Raw genomic sequence first — 18715 nt, forward strand, 5'->3', positions numbered from 1 at the left:
GGTACGTAAGGGCTAAGAATATGAGTGGATTTCCATCGCTCCATATTCTTTAAAATATCAACTGTTGTCCACCCGACTAAAGGTGTGGCCTTGGGTATAGAATCCTGAAGTCGAGAATGTGTGGCAAGAGCTGTTACGCAATAAGTACCTACACTCGTAGATGCTCTCGCAAGTGGATACTGAAACGAGAGTTACACATTTTGTAATGGTTGATGAAATTTAAACTTGTCCATGTATGGCACCTCTATGGTAAACTACGGGAATGAGTGATACTGACTAGAACATCAGATTTCAAGATGTAACTCCTCACCTAAACATAATTAATTGTGGAAATTCCTAGAATGTTTGCGAGCAAGGAGAAGATGTCATTTGAAGAAGCGTACATTCACAACAGACGATGCATGATTTAAGGTCAAAAGTCAAAAGTTATGGAAGTTCCAATTAAAGTTGTCAAGAAACTAACTAATGTGGCTCCATAAGTTTGCTCCTTTTACAACCTCGGTTTCCCAAACTAATTCTTAATTTTGAGTTGTCTTCACACCTAACTGTTAAGTACCTCTAGTATAAGTATTGTTCCAATGTTCCTTGACAAAGTGGGGTGGGGGTGGGATGAGATATCTAAGATTGAGTTTTTAGATAGTTGATGTGTGTGTTGTTTAGTTGTAGGACTAACGTTATGGTATGGATGTGGACAGATCTATGAAAAAACCACCTTGAAAATTTAGTTGGCAATGTTTAAAGATTTTATATTGGGTTGTTTAGGAGAGCCTGCATATGCAAGTGTATGACAAAGTATGAGTGCAGAGGCAAAACTTGCAAAAGTGCAAGTAAGGAAAAAGATATTGCATACACACTTTATGAAGTAATGTTTTCCCTAGGTTCGAATAACTGGTGTTATCCTACTTTCACTTAGAAAAGAAACAAAAAACTTAGAGATACGATACCAGACACAAAGAAGCTTCTTTCTGCAAGGAGAACTTTATTTGCGAACTAAATTTTGAAGGTGGCAATGTTTGGCAAGAAGGACAACTTGCTTAGTAAAACTGAAGATAATTGTTTGGAGGTACTCTGTCAACAAAGCAAGTTCTCCTTAAACTCAATGTGAATTAAAAGCCTACAAATTACAAAGTAAGAGCATATAGAATTAGGATTGGCTAACTTTTATCCCTGTCCATTTTGAGCCTCAATTTGTGCATGCATGCAATCATGTCCCCTACATCATCCCTAAATTGTCCAGTCAAATGCATGTGATTGGTGGGGATGAAGAGAGAAAGTGGAAAGAAAGAATAAAAAAAGAGAAAAAGTGATCCAAGGTGGGCCACATCCTACGTGCCCGAACATGCCAGGACATCCTCATATCCTCCCCATATTTGGTGTGGATATGGGGATTTGTGGACATCCAGGACATCCTCATATGGGTAGTTTTTTTTCTTTGCTTTCCTGTCCAGACAGTGAGCATGCAATCTGGTTGGACGTTTAAGGGGTCTGGTTGTAGATGCTCTAAGAGCTTACAAGGCCAACCACTTGCTAGCACAAAAAATGAGGGTCACCAATGACGTTTCTTGAAATATAAAACAATTGTTTTCGAAATGGAACACTCGTATTCATTAAGACACGGCCTGATCGCCAGTCACAACACTAATTACATGTTATTCTAAAGAGTCAATTATACTGGTGGTGCCACAACTTGGCGCAAACTGTCACCTTAGTGCTACAACTTGTGGTGTACATCGAAGTGGTGCAAAAACTTGGCTTGAGCGTGCAAATACGGTGCTAATCGCGTTTGTATACGAACGCGACGGTGACGAGGCATGCCAGCATGGCGCGTGGCCCGCTGGCAGCGACTCAACAACGAAGATGGGGCGTCTGTGTGCTCTTTTTTCGAAAACTGCCACATTTTTTTTGTTTTTTCACGCAAAAGCACTTGATAAGAGGGTCCCAGCTGTCAGCAGAATAAATTTTAATTGAAAACAGCTTTATATGCTATACTCATTCCAAGGGATGAATATTTTATTGAAAACAGCTTGAATTTACTTAAATATAAATATATATAGAAATTGATTTAAAATACTGAATTAATATGGAAAGAGTTTCTAAAATTAGTTAATATTTTTTATATTTCATAATTTTTTCGATTTTTATGAATTTAATAGGTGAACATTTTATGAAATTATATGGAAATTTAATAATGTGATTTACTTTATTTATATGGATATTACTTAAAATTTTAATTCAAATATTTTATGTAATTTCTGAAAAACTAACATGTTGAAAATTGGCTGCACTAACTGAATTCCGTTTTAGCCCATGAGCGTGTTCTGCTATAGACATAATACGTGACAATTCTTTGTAAACATGTAATTACAATTGTTGGTGTGGTAGCTCTGCTCGTTCTTGACCTAAGGTTGCATTTTCGAATTTCAGCGGCTGCATACGTTTTTTTCTTTGAAAAATTTAAATTCTTAATTTATGTTGTCTAAGTGAAGATATATAAAAGTTGTTTCTATTCTATACTGGAACGACGACCTTGATGGGGTAGTTAGCTGCACACGCAGGGTACTAGAGGTCCTCGGGTCGGATGCCCACCGCACCATTTTTGTCGGGGGCATTTCCGTGGAAGAAATAAAAAACCGAGGTGTTTTTTTATCAGGGGCTTTTTTGTGGAAAAAACCGAGGTGATATTCGCAAAAAACCATTGTATTGTCACTGACAATGCGTCCCACGCTACGTTGGCATGCGTCGTCAGCAGTGCTGCCGTATACAAACACAATTAGCATCGTATTTGCATGCTCGAGCCAAGTTTTTACACCACCTCGATGTACACCACAAGTTCTAACACTAAAATGGTCGTTTATGCCAAGTTATAGTATCATCGGTGTAATTGACTCTATTCTAAATAAACTTGATAACACATCATTACTCTTAGTTTTCATGTCATTAATTACCAAAACCCAATGAGAGATGAGCGACAAAGGCAGAAGGTTGAGAGAAAAACATGTGGTATAGTGAATCAAGTTGTCAATGCATGGTTCATTCTCCCACGACCTTAGGGCGAGACTAGAGAACATGGCTTCGTTAACCACGCGTCTTGCCCCCAAAAAGTACACACTGTCATTGTTGTTAATTCGCAGCGTGCGCCCTGTTTGGCTGCTTCATTACCACAAGCCCTCATCTTCATGTCGTGAGGAGGTCCATTGGAGGAGAAGAAACAAAGACTCTGTTCTTCGCCTTGGTTGCCTATGCATCACATATCCAGTTCATACAAAACATGAATCACTTACACTCATGAACCCAAATCTAACATAACGAAAATGGCATAGCCAATCTACAACATCTGCATATGCGTACCTCCTTCTGCCAGTCAGCGCATAGCGTGATAGTCACGAGCAGCAAGACCTGCACCAGAATACCGCATATGATTCCCATCCAAAGGCCCTGGCCACACATCATTATTTTCACACTATTAGCATGCTATCAAACCCATAAAAGTTCAAGAAAACCAAATAAATACAAGGAAAGGCACCATCCCTCCGACGCGCAGCGTGAAGGCTACGAGGTAGGCTGCCGGTACACCAACTAAGGGCCAGTTCTTTTCGACGATTCTCCCAAAATCTCCCCCCTCCCCAGCTTCTCCCAGAATCGTCACTCCATATATTTTTTATAATTCTATCTAGTTAAAGTCTAATTAGCTAGGATTGTAAAAAATATATGAAGTGGTGATTCTGGAAGAAGCTGAGGAGGGGGGCGATTCTGGTAGAATCGCCCAAAAGAACTGGCCTTAAGTAGAACGCGCCGAGGTTGATACATGCACAGGTCTTCTGCCACCCACAGCCTCTAGCCACACCTACACATACGTGATGCATGTTCACTCCCTCTGTAAGTTAAGTATCTAAGAGTAACCGTGTATAGCATAGCAATTGAGAAGCAAGTACCCGAGAGAACACACTGAATTCCATCAAAGAAGTTGGCAACCGAGATGACCAGTAGCATCCTGGCAACGTATCTCACAACCTCCTCCTCGTCGCTGTACGCATGGCCCCAGACGAAGAGCAGGAGGACCACGACCATCCCCATGACAGTTCCTTCCGAGATGGCCAAGACCACGACGACCCGCATGGCGAGGCGGGCTGCCCGTGGCCGCCCCGCCCCGAGCTCGTTCGAGACACGGGTGCTGCACCAAGCACGATCATGTCATGCAAAATAGCATGAGCATGATAGTAGGAGTGCCTCGAATAGTATCACTTACCTTATGGCAGCGCCAAGGCCATAGGGGATCATGAAGAGGCAGTTAGCCGTGTTGAGTCTATCCTTGAGAAAACGGAGGAAGCAAATGTGAGGATGCGAAGCAAATCAACACAGGAGCAATCATGTCGATGCGATTGTCTTACGTGATCGACAGAACGGATGTTTCCAGCTTGGGGTTTGGAAGAAGCCCCGAAAGTAGCACGAGGATTTCGAACGACCACCATTCCATGCTGCCATTGCGAATATAAAAAACCTATCAATGATCACAACTACGTAACGGAGTATTAATTAATACCTCCAAATATCACTCACCAGAGCATGAGAGCAGACGGCACGGCGAGCCTCAAAAAGTCATGCGCCCCATGGAAGGCTTCCATGGAGAACCCGGTCCACGTCTGCTGGCAAGAGCTCGACATCCTCACATACACTGCCAGTAAGATCACGTACACCCAGTAGGAGACGGCGTTGCTAAGAGCAGCGCCCTTGCCGCCCATCCCGGCAACGTACACGAGCAGCCAGCAGACGAGCAGATGAAACAGGGCGGCCGCGCCGGCGCTGACCATTACCGGGAGCACGACGTTCTGTGCCTGCAGGAACCGGACGTGGCACTGCAGCAGTCCGTAGGCGAAGAGACCCGGGATCATCCACCGTGCGTACGTGCCTGCCTCCATGGCGATGTCGGGGTCCTGGCCGAACAGGAGCAGGATCTGGCCGGTGTGGAACCACATGAAGGCGACGGGGATGCTCACGACGGTGAGTAGTAGCATGGCGCGTTGCTTGTAGATGCCGAGGAGGTGATATTGCCCGGCGCCAAATGCTTGGCCGCACAGAGTGTCCAGGGCATTGGACATGCCAACCTGATCAAGGAAACCAAAAACGAAGAATATCATTCAGTTTTGCTAAAAGCACATCTAGATATGACATAAGTATTGCACATCTAAATCCTATATCATTGATCTTACGTTGAGATTCGTGTGGATATGTTCTTTTTCTTTTTTCTTTTCCTTTTCATACTTGATTCACTTATTTAGATGTGCAATAAGTAGGACACATTTAGATATGCCCTAGACATTCCCAATATCATTTATGAAACCGGAACTTGGAGATCTATAAACTTGAACTCGACTTTGTACGTAACTGGATTTGAAGTGGCAGAAAATCAAAAGATGCAAATTCACTACAAACATAGCACAAAACTGAAAGAAGGATACCATAGTTTGGGCTTAAGAGGATTTGGAAGGGTCGGCACGTGTGCACGAGGGAAAAAACGCCGGTAAAAGGATCTCTAACAGGCCCCGTATAATGCCGACCCGTAAAACACGTATACAGTTCGTGGAAAAACGGCTTTGCGGATCGGCGCGGGCGGCGACAGAGTCAACCCCGCAAAATGGACTCGTAAAAAATTGATATTCGCAGAATATACTCTTTTACGGGTCGACTACGCGGGGTCTGCTCGGCCGCATCCCGCATCGACCTGCAAACCGAAAACCCCCAATAGGTGAATTTGACAGCGATTCCGATAATTGAGTTCAAATTCAAACAACAAAACATAGTTCGCGCGCAAATAAAAGCGTAGTTTTGTACGACAAACGCAAAAGGACTTCATGCAAAAGCGACGACCACGTCCATCATTATCTTGGTCGCTTTTCACCCGTCATCATGATCTTCACTCCGCACCACCTCCATCGATGCCATCGCCCGCCCCTGAATCCATTGCCGGAACTTGTTCCAACTCCGACACCGAAAGCATCGCCGAACGCACTGAATCCATCGGCGACACTGGTTCCAAATCCCGATGAGAAAACATCACTGGCACTGTAACACGCACCGGCCGCCGCTACCATCCTCCTCTTCAAAATGTCTCTCCTTGTCATATCATGTCATTCTTTGGTGATATCGTCCATATCATTGCGGTTCAATGTCATGATCCTATTCTCTTTGGCAAGAAGCTTGGACATGGCTTTGTTCTCAGCGCCATGTGCTCTTCTCTCCTCAATGTCCGCCTTGCGCAACCCCTCGTCCTTAAACAATTGACGTTTCCCTTGCTTCTTTTGTGCCTTCTTCCCGGCCAACTCTTTCTTTCTCTTCAAGGTCTTCGCTAACATCAACTCATTTGAATGCACCATGGCATCTATCTTGTCCCGCAAGCTCGATGCTTCGTGTTCCCTCTTGATCTTCACATTTGTCTTCTTGTCACCATCAGACTTGTTCAAGTTTCTTGGGCCATCATCATCTTCATCTTCATCCATGTTTGTAAGTAGACCTCACTTCGGTGGGGATTCTTTGTCAATCCACTTCCACTTGTCATACTCTTTGAGCAAGTCCCAACAATACTCTAGTTTAAAAAAATTGCCTTCGGACGCTTCCATGTCTTTGTATCTTTGTTGGGCAATTTTCTCCTACACAATTCAAACAAAGTCAAATGATGCAAAGATTTCATATGGTACGAATGATGTGCACAACTTGGGACGTGAAAACAAAATTACATAGTTGGATTCCACGGATCCACTTGGAGGTGCATTGCGAACTTGTTCCAAGCAAGCAGCTCAACGGCTACAAATCGGCTTGATCACGTCCCAACGATCTTGGAGTGACCGAAAGGTCCGTGGAGTCCTATTGGGATGCTTCCCCATCATGCGGAAGTATTGATCTTCGATTCTTTGCCAATACCTCTTGGCGGTTTGAGATGTACCCGTGCAAGCATAAAGAGACACCACACTCCAAGCCTTGATGAAGATTTGATCTTCCAACATCGTGTAGTTCTTCGATCTCACGCTTTTGTTTTTGCTTGCGCTTGCTCATACGCCCCCTCATCTACCTCCTCCACTTCATCTTCACCACCGTGATCACCCACGCCACCCTCCATTTCATTGTAACCGAAATCAACGAACGGGGCTTGATCGATGTCGACGACGTTGGTGTCCGACAAGTTCACGAACTATGACAGTGGCATTGTTAGAACCACCTCTACAGTGAGTGACATCAAGTCACGAGCTACCACAATGGCGAAAAGCGAAGCAAGTACAAGGGATCGAAGATGCATACCTTCCGGACATTTCATCGAACACCTCGCCTGCGGTCAAAGCAGCGCCGTTGAACGGCATCGCCGGGGAACATCTTGCCGGGGCGGAGGGAGTGGACGAAGGCGCTGGCCTTTTCGTAGGAACCTTCTTGTGTTTCACGCCCAAAACCTTGCCCACCTTCTCCGCCGGCGGCCGGGCAGATCTTGCAGCGGCGCTGGCGCCCGGCGCGCGTGCCTTTCCGGCGGGGCCAGTCGGATTGCCGCCCTGCATGATGACGTTGCCCTGTCGCTTGTGGGCAGGCGCGGTGGTGCCTTGGGCGATGGCGGGGGCGACTTGACCGGCGATGAGATCCGCCGGAGGGGATTGCACGTGCGCGACCTCCACGGTGACAGGGGACGGCTGGGAGGCTTCCATGGTATCGAAGAATGGCCGGGGAAGATGGAATGGAGCGGGCGGTGGCGGGGCAATGGTGGCCGAGAGGGGGGGGGGGAGCGGGAACTGCCGCATGGAAATTTCCTTCGCGCCAAATCTCGCTGCGGATAGGGGGGCGAGCTCGGGTCAGCCTCCCAACCCGTGAATCTAAAGGTTGAGGGCGCCGCACCCTGCAAAATTTTTTATGAGTCGGACGTGTTTGCGGGGTTTGATCGGGCAGGATTTTCCGCATCAATCCGTATTTTGATAATTATTTTATGGGTCGCAGCTTTATACGAGGTCTGATAGAGATGCTCTAACAGGGGTGCAAGGGCACCTAGGCGGCAACCGACGGGTCATGGCGACATGACGAAGGATACCTTGGATTGAAGGTTTTTTTGTAGGACTATTATAGGATTTTAATCATACAATAAGGCATTTCTCTGCTGAAGTCCTTTGTATCATGAGGATTGAAATTACGAAAGTTCTATATAATCCATCCGTGTGCCCCATATTCATAGGAATCTCAACATAAGTTCAAACCATTTTTTTTACTTTGAGAAGTCAAATGCGGAAACGCCTAAAGCTCCATGGAGCTCTTTATTTGAAAACTTCAAAAATTTCTCAAAAAAATACACATATACATATGAATGTATACTACATGCCCGCGAAGTTTCACGACGAAATACTTCTTTATGCGAGCTACACAAAAAAGAAAAAAATCACATATTTTTCTAGCACGTGTACTATTCACTATAACATTAGCGAGATTTCTCAAAAAAAAAATCACTATAACATTACACAATTCTCTATAATTTTTTGGTACAGGCCACGTAAAAACGTATTTTGTGATGAAATTTCACACATATCTATAAGTACTTGCATATTTTTTCAGATTTGTTTGAAACATCTAAGGTTGATTTTTGAATGTTTGAAAATTTCGGGCTATATGAACTCTGAGAGCAAAACATCAACTTAGTCAAATGCATTTTCATCTCTCTGTACACTCTCATAAATCTTCTAAAATTCATGTGCTTCTTTCCCGCGCACTGTTAAAATTCACTTGCATAATTTTCTTTTTTTGAAATCTTGTAGGATTCCACTGCATATGACATCTTTTTTTTGCATATGACATCTCAATGATGTATTTTTGCTTATTCATATGTTCTCAAATTCCTGCATTCCAGAGAGTCCACAGTCATTTGTTTAATCACGCACCCCCGCTGAAGTAAAATTGCAAAATAAAATGCACAGAAAATTGCAATCACAACAAATACAAAGGTAGAAAATAAAAAAAACAAGTACAAAGCTAAAAAAAGTGATTACTTACAAAAGTAAAATGACATCTGAAATGGCATCACTAAGGTTTTCCCAAAAAATAAAATGACATCCTTGAGTTTTTTCCGGAAAAAAATGGCACCACTAAGTTTGGAATATCAGCTTCGAAAGTGTGCAATTCAGCAGAGTGTTGCTGCCACTTTTACTTCACAAGTAATATATGGACTGAGCCAGCAGTTGACTCCTCAGGAGGCGCTAAAAATCGCCCCATAGAGACGCACCGGCATAAACCGCGTGCTGGGGGCGTAATACTCCCCAGTCGCGGTGCCCATGATTTTTTTTAAAACTAAAATTCAGCACAAACAAGGCGCAAATAAGCACAAACTTCGGCGAGTTTATACATATTTAATATATTTTACAAAAGAAAAAAACGCTACAAGGCCCGTCGTCACCCTCACCGTTCCTCGCCGCCCGCCGTCCTTGAAGCTCTACATGCTGAGGAGCCTGTAGAACTTCGTGTAGTCGCCGCCGCCGCTGTCGTCGTTGTCGCCTCCTCCGCGGCCGCCGTCCCTGCTGCACCCCTCCCCAGGTTGGCGCGGTGGGTTGGACGGCCCGGGGGCGTCCTCGTCCTCGTCGCTGTCGAGGATCACCACGCCGTTCTCGTCCTCGCGCCCACGCTTGCGGGCGGCTATCTCCTCCAGGGCTCGGCGCTGCCGGACCATCTCGTCGCGGAGGTAGTCGTCCCGCGCCCACTTTAGGGCGGACTCGTCGGAGAAGCCGCGCCGGACAATGGCCTCGATCGTACTCCGCGGGGAGGCCGGGCTCCTCCTTCGGCCCGACGAGGACGAGGCGGCCAGAGGTGGGGGAGGAGTCGGCGATGCGGACGCCGGAGCTGCGGGTGTGCTGGCTGACTGGCTTGTCCTGGGGCTTCGGCTTGGCGGGGCGAAGGCACGGAGAGCCGGACGAGCGGCCGAACAAGGAGGAGGACGCCCCCGGATCCATGCGCCTCGGCGTCCACGAGCTCCCACGCCGGCAGGAGAAGGACGGGGGACAGGGGTACTCCAGCTTGGGCGTGTTGCCGCCCTCGATGTACTCGAGGACGGCCTCCAGCGTGCGGCCGGGCACGCCCCACCATCAGCGGCGGCCTTCGAAGTTGAGCCTTCCGGAGGGCACGACGCCGTTGGTGGCTTCGAGCTGCTCAGTGTGGCGCCGCCGGAAGTACTGCTCCCAGAGCGGGCTGTCGGGGACGTACCGCGGACCTTCCCTCGCCGCCTGCGGCAGAGAGGCGCGGATACGCGCGATCTTCGCACGCCGCGCCACCCCGGTGGGCGGCGGTGGCACCGGGACCCCGTCGGCGCTGATCCTCCACGTCCCGGGCACCCGCATGTCCAGCGGGACTGGGTACTCGGCCTCGTAGAGGAGCCGAGTTTCGTCCTCGTGAAGGTGGCGGCGGCCGAAGCCGTTCGCCGCCGCGCCATCGCCTTGAAAGCGCTCGGCCATGGTTGACGGCGAGAAGAAAGGGAGGAACGGGGGTGTCGAGGAACGAGGGCGTCGGCGGTGGAGAGCCTATGCGTCACCCCCGCGCTGGGGGCGGCTTATATAGGCTGGGACGCCGCCCATACGCGTGGCCGTCGTGTGTACGTGTGGCGGGCGAGGGATGTGCGTCGTCCCGTCTTCACTGCGCCGCCCGTGAGGCATCAATGGAGGAGGCTGACCAGCGTGGCAGCGCGCGGCAGCTTTGGCATTGATTCCGCCACGGGAACCGAGGCGATGAGGACGACGAAGCAGCGAGAAGAGCCGAGTCGCTGCCAAGGAGGGCCTGCCGATTTTCGCGCCAAAAACGATTCGGCTGGCGCCTCCAAACCCCACCCCCCCCCCAACCCCCAGCGCGCCGGATTTGACTTGGGTCCGCCGGCGTCAATTTCGGCCCGAGCCGACGTAAAAGGGGCCTTTGGGGATGCGACTGGGGCGATTTTTTGACACCGGCGGCCAAAAAATCGTCTAGGGTGCTTTGTTGGGGACGAGGCTGGAGATGCTCTGAGGTGTGGCTGAATGTGCATATCCAGAGGTTTAAAACATGACTGAAAACAAGTCCAGAAAACTTAGGAGTAGACAATGCCATCTTTTTTTTCGAAACAGCATGTCATGTTTGTATATGATACTCATTCCTGCCATCTTCGTTCAAATTAATTTCCCTTATATATCACGGTAAGACATGATCATTCGCGTGAAAGAGAACACAACACAACAGTCCAGAAGCTAGCTGCTGGATACCACTTGAACTACCACACATATGTGCACCGTCCCTTGGTCACTACAAATTGTCGACATCTCTAAAGCACAAAACTATTCCCTTTCCAAATACTCCGACAAACACTGCACACCAATAGCCAGTGCAACTGTTCAAGTGGCAAAATCACCTTCTTTTTGTTCCTTTTTTTCACCGGAAAACTCAGCTTCTTTTACTGCTAGTAATGGGATAGCATGAACAAACCAATGGGGCAACCAAACAAATTCGCACGCTTCCATCCCACAAAAGCGCCAATCGAGATATAGAAAAAATGAAGCATGATTAAGAAACAGCGAAGCGAAATGTTGCTTACCAGCAAGCTGAATCCGGTGACGGTGGCGAAGGAGGTGGCCACGGACGCGCCGGCGAGGGGCAGCTCGCCGAGGTGTCCAACGAACATGATGGAGATCATCTGGATCAGGTTCTGCAGCAGGCTGCCGGCGATGAGCGGACCGGCCAGCCATAGCTGCCGCTTCACCTCGTCACCCACCGGCAAGCTCTCCCCAACTAGCTCCTTCTTGTCCCGGCTCCTCTGGAGCAGAGTTTCCTCGACGCTTGGCTTCTCCATTTTGCCTCCTCTTGCCAGGTCTGTTGCTCGTTCCTCCTGTATACTATGACTAGGGGTTGGAGCGCCACCCGGTGGCGCCTCCTGAGAGGAAGTTTGCGCGGTGCCAGATTGACAAGCGATCCTTTCACCCCTTTTTTCTCTAATTGCCGATGAACATCCTTCCGAAGTTGTGTTCTGCTCCTACAGGCGTCTCTGATCGTCTTGCTAAGCCCTGTGGGTCACCTTATTGACCCTACCGAACCCCACCATGTCAGTGCTCTAGTCGAACCTCTCCTCCGCCTCCGATGATGCCCTGCTATCCAGCTTGGGTTGGCCCTGCTCTGCATCGTCCTGCTCTCTGGCACAGGTAAGAAACACGCCCCATGGTCGTCAATCCATACCATGGCGATTTTTCGAGGGAACAGCACTCTCCAGCACAAGGAAGAAACACGCCCCGTAGAGAGCATCGTCGATGGGCACCATTTGCATGGGGCGCCCAAATAGCGCCCCATTGGGGCGCCTCCTAAGAGATGGTTGTGCGGTGCCAGGTAGGAGGCGACCGTTTCACCAAAAAAAATCTTGTTTTGGTTAGCACATGAATATGCTATTGGTGATACACAATATGTCAACTGTTCTTGTGCTCAGCCAATTGAAAGCACGATCTACATTGAGTGTTGATGCAGTACATGGTTCACATATTACAAGAAAAATAAATCAGTCGTTTCCATTCAGTCATGCATTAGACCTAGTACAACAACTAATCTTGGCATATAGTGTCATGCGAATTCTGGTCGAAGTACCAACCTAGACAAAAGCGGATGCAACTCCAAACCTATCCTCGAAAAAAGACATCAAGCTAAGTAACTAAGCTAAGGATCATTCTTCGGTAGAAGATGAGTGGAAGTTCAAGACCATAGCACCATTGCTCCTTGTAACTCCTGAGCATGAGAACACACAAATGCTTCTAGAAAAGCTTCAGACCAGCACTAACATTGCAAAGCATGTCAGACACAACCCTGTTAACAAGAATCAGTAGAATCAGAAAATAAACATTAGCTAACCACAAGTACTCAAGACTGCAAGGCAAAAGATGCAGCAATAAGATGATATATCATTACACTGCAACTTCATTATTTACAGCTATGGGGTATATCACCCAATCGAAAGAAAAAAAACAGTATGTGCCTTGTTCTAGCTACTAATAAGATGTTAGCAGTTGGCCACCGAAAAAGAGCTAAATTAATTCATCATACAACACTACAACTTCATTTCTTTACAGTTGTGGGGTATATCACCCAATCGAAAGGGGGAAAATAGTATGTGCCTTGTTCTAGCCACTAACAACATATCAGTAGTTGGCCACCAAAACAGGGCTAAATTAATTTGCCATACAACATATTAGCTATATCATGTGTGAATTGACCCGAAAAGATAATTGCAGAAGAACATAACCGTGAAACTATCTAGCCGCCAATGAAGAAAGATTGTAGATACTGAAAAGATATACAGAAGGTTTCTTGGTGCACTGGGTGAATTTAATTGTAACATGACAGATGCAGATGGAGTGCAGCGAATGAAAATGAAATGCTCTCATTTTGTATCATGCTGATGCGATAACCATATGAAGAATTGACATGGGCACATTGCCAGACTAAAATGCTCAGTCAAGTTAAATGGAAAAGAAGATGCAAGTAAAAGAAGAGTATTCAAGCACACAACAACAACAATGCACTGAATGAGAAGCATTGAAAGTATGAGGGGAAGCCCTACCAATTTGGTGCTGCCTGATGAGAGAAGAGCCATCCATGAAAACAAATGCAGCTTCATTATTGTATTCAGTTATAGAGATGTTGTTGCTCATCTAAATAAGATTGCAGAAGAAAATGCATCATGACACATTCTATATTGCAAAAAATAGGACACCGAAGTACTTGATGACTTAAAGTGCTCTACACGAGTGCACCTCAATCAAACCCGCCCATGACTAAGGACAAAGACAATTTGCATGTAAAATATTTTATGGTGATAAATGTCATTCCCAAACCCGCCCATGACTAAGGACAAAGACAATTTGCATGTAAAATATTTTATGGTGATAGATGTCAGAATGAGTGAAGGTGAACCAAAATTCACGTTAACATGATGTTGTTTATAATTAGTTGACAAATCAGATTACTTTCTGCTGGAAGAACTGAAAAATATAAAAACCCTGATGATTAAAAAGCAACATAGTTTGAAGAAATGCAATCGTGTGGTAAGAGAAAGTAGGCGACTTAGATCATCTGGGGTTTGAATAACTTAGCTTAATCTCTCTATCTTTGTTAGTGAACAGAAAATTGAATCTGAGAGGACTCGTTGTACTCTATCCTATGGTGCAGAAATTAAGGGGGGTGACCGCAGAATTCAAAGATCCTAAAACTTTCTAAAAAATGTCACATCCACCGCTACGTCTTCTGAAAGTAAGTAGTGCATCAGAGGGTACGTGTATGAAATGTGGGCTATTAACTAAAGGATAGAAAAGTAAGAACATGTCGAGATAGCCGATGTGTTGATGGAGAAAGACTCGTGATATACAACCACATCACAAGAGAGTGCAACCACAATAATAGCGAGAATAACAAACCGAGACCAATCAGAAGTAACTGGACCTAGCTCAAAGAGATCCCAAACAGTACCTGAACTGCAGAGACGATCCACTCAGTACACCGAACGCCGAATCGAAGTCGAGAATGATCTCACTCGTGCGATTTCTGACAAAAAAACGAAAATCCCAGGCCACCATATGGATGGCATAGCATCAAACACCTAATGAGCATGAATCGACCAACATACATATGAATCCAAGGACACCGAAAACACTAAATCACACGGAAGAATAGCAGAAACGCATCTTGACGACGAACGAGGCAGAAGGCCCAGCACAGGAAGATGAACAACACGATCGATCGATGAAAGGCGACAAAACCGGTGCTCACCCGACAACAACCTGCGAACAGAGGAAAAAAACATGCAAAAATTGCATAAAAGACTTGCTTCACTAAAAACAAAAAAAAAAGGTGATTTCAAGGGAGGAACGATCAACACATCAAAATGTACTCTTTTTTGAGGTTGTTCTGATGCAATTTTACTACTACAAACAGGAGTAGTTAACCAAACTCTGCCAAACTTATATAGATGGAGGAATTTCACAAGCAATAACTACCAGTCTACGATTATCTGGCCATCACACCACCCAAATCAATGTTAACCGTCTTGCCAGGAAGAGGGAGAAGGAGAGGGGAAGGAAGAGGAGGAATATCTTACTGATCAGAGAAGCCGGAGGCGGACCGCGGAACGGCTTGGTGGTGCTCCCGACCCTCACCGACGCCGGCGCACGGGAGGGGGCTCACCTCTGATCTTGTCATCCATCCTTGTGGCGGCGCCGGTGGCAGATCACATATTGAAACTACCGCCACCACCTCTCCTCCCACCCAATCCTCCCTCGAGGTGCACAACCGGTGCGTGCTCGCAGCCGCTTCCTCTCATCCACCGCCCCACCTCCCCGGCCGCTGGCAGCTGCTCTGCTTCCTCCCGATGGCCAAGAATGGGAAAGACCAGACCGTTGGGTCTTTAGGTCTTGTACACAATTTCAGGAAGGTTTGCAACTCTGGCGTATAACAAACAAGAGATATTGAATAGATGTTCATACATTAAAAATGCACTAATTGATTTCATAGCTTCAACTAATTTCGGATGCATTAATGGCTTCAGATTGGACGTTGTGACTTGTGAACAGCCATGGACATACTGATAATCGAAACTCAGGTTAAACTGAGAATTTCCATATCCTACACTACATCTTACGGAAACTGACATATGCAAAACTTATTGGGTTTCTTGCTCGGTCGCCATGTCGGCTGTTGGCTCAGAATGTGGAGGTATTTGGGATATTGCTGGAAAAGTATCAGCAAGTACTTCCTCCTCCGTGAAACAATTCAATGTCTTTTATTAGGACAAAGTAAAGAGCAGTTTTCAGACAGAAGATACATACCATCGTCTCATCGGTTCTTGTTTCATGACCCGTCAGAAAAATCTGAGCACTTATAGCTGAAAGATGTTGCCTCTTCTTGGCATGCCGCAGTGACGAGGGAACGGTCCGACCGGCATGATTGTGTATGGCTAAAACCTGAAAGTAGGAGACTCAATATTGAGATGTGAATTTGGTGCTCTGCCAATGGCTTAAGAAAACATCCAATGCGTGAATGTCCCGAGGTTAGAAACACTAACATCAATAATACATTCAGAGACAGGTTAAGTTAGATTTGTTGTTAAAAAATATTACTATATTAGTTTGTAAAACACACAAATATATTTGTTGGTTAGCCATCAAATTTGAAAACCATTTTCCACACATGCTCCTATGCAATCAGCAAATCAATAGGTAAAGATGGAAAGAGAAAGGGACAAAGTTGTCCATGTTCCTAGTTTTATGAGACAGCAATCAGTACATGATCTTAATTTCCTAGGAACTGGTAGGTCCACAAAATCACAGTCCTCGGCCACCTTTGAATTTGCAAAATGAAAATTAAATTAAGCTGTGCATACTGGGACCAAATAATGACCGGTACTCGCTATTTTCACTGTTTCCATGAATAAGATCACAAATCCAGATAGCATAGTACAGATCCATGCTTCAGTTCTCATCCTGCAAATTTCAATAAGAGATGTAAGCTATAAATAAACATGTAAAACCAAAAATGGCATGCACTTACAACACAAATTAGAATCTACACCAAATTTTTGGTTAAAATCATGGCAATTTGGAAAGAACCAGAACCACAAATCATGGGCTTGAAATCCTTCATGTGCATTGACGTACATAATTCACACAAACCAAACCCAATAAAATCTCATACGAGGAGGTTACGATCCAAGAGAAAGAGCTCACCTCCTTCTTATTTGCCAGGATCCAGATCCTCCATGTCATGTTCTCCAGCCGTGTGTTCCTTGTTCGTGTATGACAAATCTTGCAGATCGATCAATAAACCAGTGTAATTAGTTGTTCAGCAAGGATATTTAATCCATCACATCTAGTTCTATTTGATAGTGCTCAGATAAGTAATGAACTGCAGCTTCATTAATTCAATCTAGTATGAGAATTGGATAAATCTGCCAATTTAGCATCCAGTTATGTACTTTGTTGTGCTGCCACCACGGCTCTTTTTGTGTATAACAGAGAGAGTCAGGAAGAGAGATAGGGTAAGGGAGAGGGAGCCGAGGGGAGAGGGGGAGTATCTGTCGTGGAGCCATGGAGGGAAGGCTGGCCTCACCAGCGTCCACCCGTGGTGGCGAGGAGGTCACGTAGACGACGGCTGTCTCAAGCAGAAGAACGACGCCGATGACGGATCCGACGAGCTCTCGTTGCAGTCGTCAACAAACTCGCCGCCCTCCTCAGGTGGCCCCAGCGTCGTTCACCAGGGCCGTCGGGTGGTGCTCCTACCACCCAGCACCTCCGACAACAACTTCGACCGAATCGATCCGCCGCCTCCCACATCGAGGCAGATCACAGATCGAAACCAACGCCGCCGCCGCCTTCTCCTCCGACCCTCTCATCTCTTGTGGCGACAAAGTTGGTGGGAGAACGGAGCTAGCTCCTCTCCCGCTGGCGATGCTTGTGGCGGCGGCTTAGATGGAAGAGGACACGAGAGAGAGGGAGGTCGCGTACGTGGGTTGCCTAAGGAGGAAAGTAACAGGGAAGGTGTTATCTGGGGTGGACAGGCAGCACAACCACCTATCCCTGCGACAGTAAATGCGTCGACGTGGCTATCGCGAGGGCTCGTCCCTGATACGCACCTCAATGGTTTTAATTGGTGAGGACACGTAGTATCTTCTGAAAAGGGCATAAGGTCATCTCCAATGCCGGGTCTCAAATCAGACTAACTGTCCATTCGTGGATGTGTCCGGATGGTCTGTAACAGAAGCCGACCATTCAACCATGTCCATCAAACATTCGGACACATTATGAATAAAAATTAAAAAAACCATACAAAATCGAATTGGACACAAACTAGCCTAGTCAACGCTTCGCCGGACGTGGGCGGCCGTCTCCCGTCACACGCTCCTCATTAGAGTGGTCACATCTATATCCCACATTTCTACTCTTTGTTGTCATCCGTCGGCTAGCTGTTGGAGGCCGTCCCCTGGCTATCGACGTCGCTGATGGAGATGAGGTCACGATCAAGCCGGACGGAAAGTGCGAACAACACCGACAGTGGCATTGTTTTTGTCCGCTATAGCCTGTCACGCCGCAACATCATCATCCACCTGGACATGGCGCCGCCACCATGCTAGACAGCGCGGCCATTGCGCGCAGACTCGAAGATCGCCCACTGCTGGTCCATGAATTTCGGGTTCTCCCTTACCATGGCCGGGACAGCGAGCTCGTTGGCCTACTCATTGGTGATCTGCTGCTCAGCCAACCGATGATGCTCGAGGAGGTTGAGGTTGTATCTCTGCTCCTCCTTCAGCATCCAGAATACTGACAACTCGAGGAGGTTGAGGTTGTATCTCTGCTCCTCCTTCAGCATCCAGAATACTGACACCAGCGGCGACGGCTGCTCCTGCTTCGCCATGATGATATTGAAGTGCGCCTGCATCCACGCCATGGTGAAGTCGGTGAGCAGCGCAGATGCATGCGTTGGCACGTCGTCGGATGCCTCCTCCCTCGTTGGGCCATCCTCCTCCGGGCTATCATCCATGAGCTCGGAGCCAGTCCCGCCATTATGCGTCGTGCTCGCTCAGCATCCCACTCGTGCACAAGCTCGGCTATCTTGTGTTGGTACCACGGTGAGAGGCTCTTCCACCATCCTTTGAGGGTACGTCCATTTTGTCCGAGGAGGAGGAGGAGGAGACGTAAACGGCTGCACTGGCAGCTAGGACTAC

At 46.9% G+C, this 18715-nt stretch overlaps 1 protein-coding gene across 5 annotated transcripts; it reads right to left on the reverse strand.

The window, feature by feature from the left end:
* Positions 1-2982: 2982 nt before the first annotated feature.
* Positions 2983-17559, reverse strand: LOC125524557 (protein DETOXIFICATION 16-like). Of its 5 annotated transcripts, XM_048689594.1 has the most exons (16): positions 17104-17554; positions 16722-16799; positions 16282-16478; positions 15825-15959; positions 15098-15440; positions 14470-14780; positions 13565-13655; positions 11561-12810; positions 4558-5102; positions 4389-4475; positions 4247-4303; positions 3933-4171; positions 3774-3844; positions 3524-3589; positions 3349-3435; positions 2983-3237 (listed from the first exon to the last, which is right to left on the reverse strand). In XM_048689594.1, exons 8-16 carry the CDS (start codon positions 11813-11815, stop codon positions 3175-3177), a joined length of 1470 nt encoding a protein of 489 aa, XP_048545551.1. In that variant the 5' UTR covers positions 11816-12810; positions 13565-13655; positions 14470-14780; positions 15098-15440; positions 15825-15959; positions 16282-16478; positions 16722-16799; positions 17104-17554; the 3' UTR covers positions 2983-3174. The 5 variants fall into 5 exon arrangements, 1 of the variants encoding a protein (XP_048545551.1); XR_007290833.1 differs by having other exon boundaries at positions 3349-3844; positions 14470-14544; positions 14770-14780; positions 17104-17559; XR_007290832.1 differs by having other exon boundaries at positions 3349-3844; positions 16402-16478; positions 17104-17553.
* Positions 17560-18715: the final 1156 nt, after the last annotated feature.

The sequence above is a fragment of the Triticum urartu genome, chromosome 7, assembly GCF_003073215.2.
Source record: "Triticum urartu cultivar G1812 chromosome 7, Tu2.1, whole genome shotgun sequence".
Classification (NCBI taxonomy): Eukaryota; Viridiplantae; Streptophyta; class Magnoliopsida; order Poales; family Poaceae; genus Triticum; species Triticum urartu.

Bases quoted from the DNA above. Each gene is read 5' to 3' on its own strand.
- LOC125524557 (XM_048689594.1), bottom strand. From the start codon at position 11,815: ATGGAGAAGCCAAGCGTCGAGGAAACTCTGCTCCAGAGGAGCCGGGAC. The intron at 5,103-11,560 runs GTAAGCAACATT...TTCCTTGATCAG, and splicing joins TCACCGGATTCAGCTTGCTG to GTTGGCATGTCCAATGCCCT. The intron at 3,238-3,348 runs GTACGCATATGC...TGTGATGCATAG, and splicing joins GCGCTGACTGGCAGAAGGAG to GCAACCAAGGCGAAGAACAG.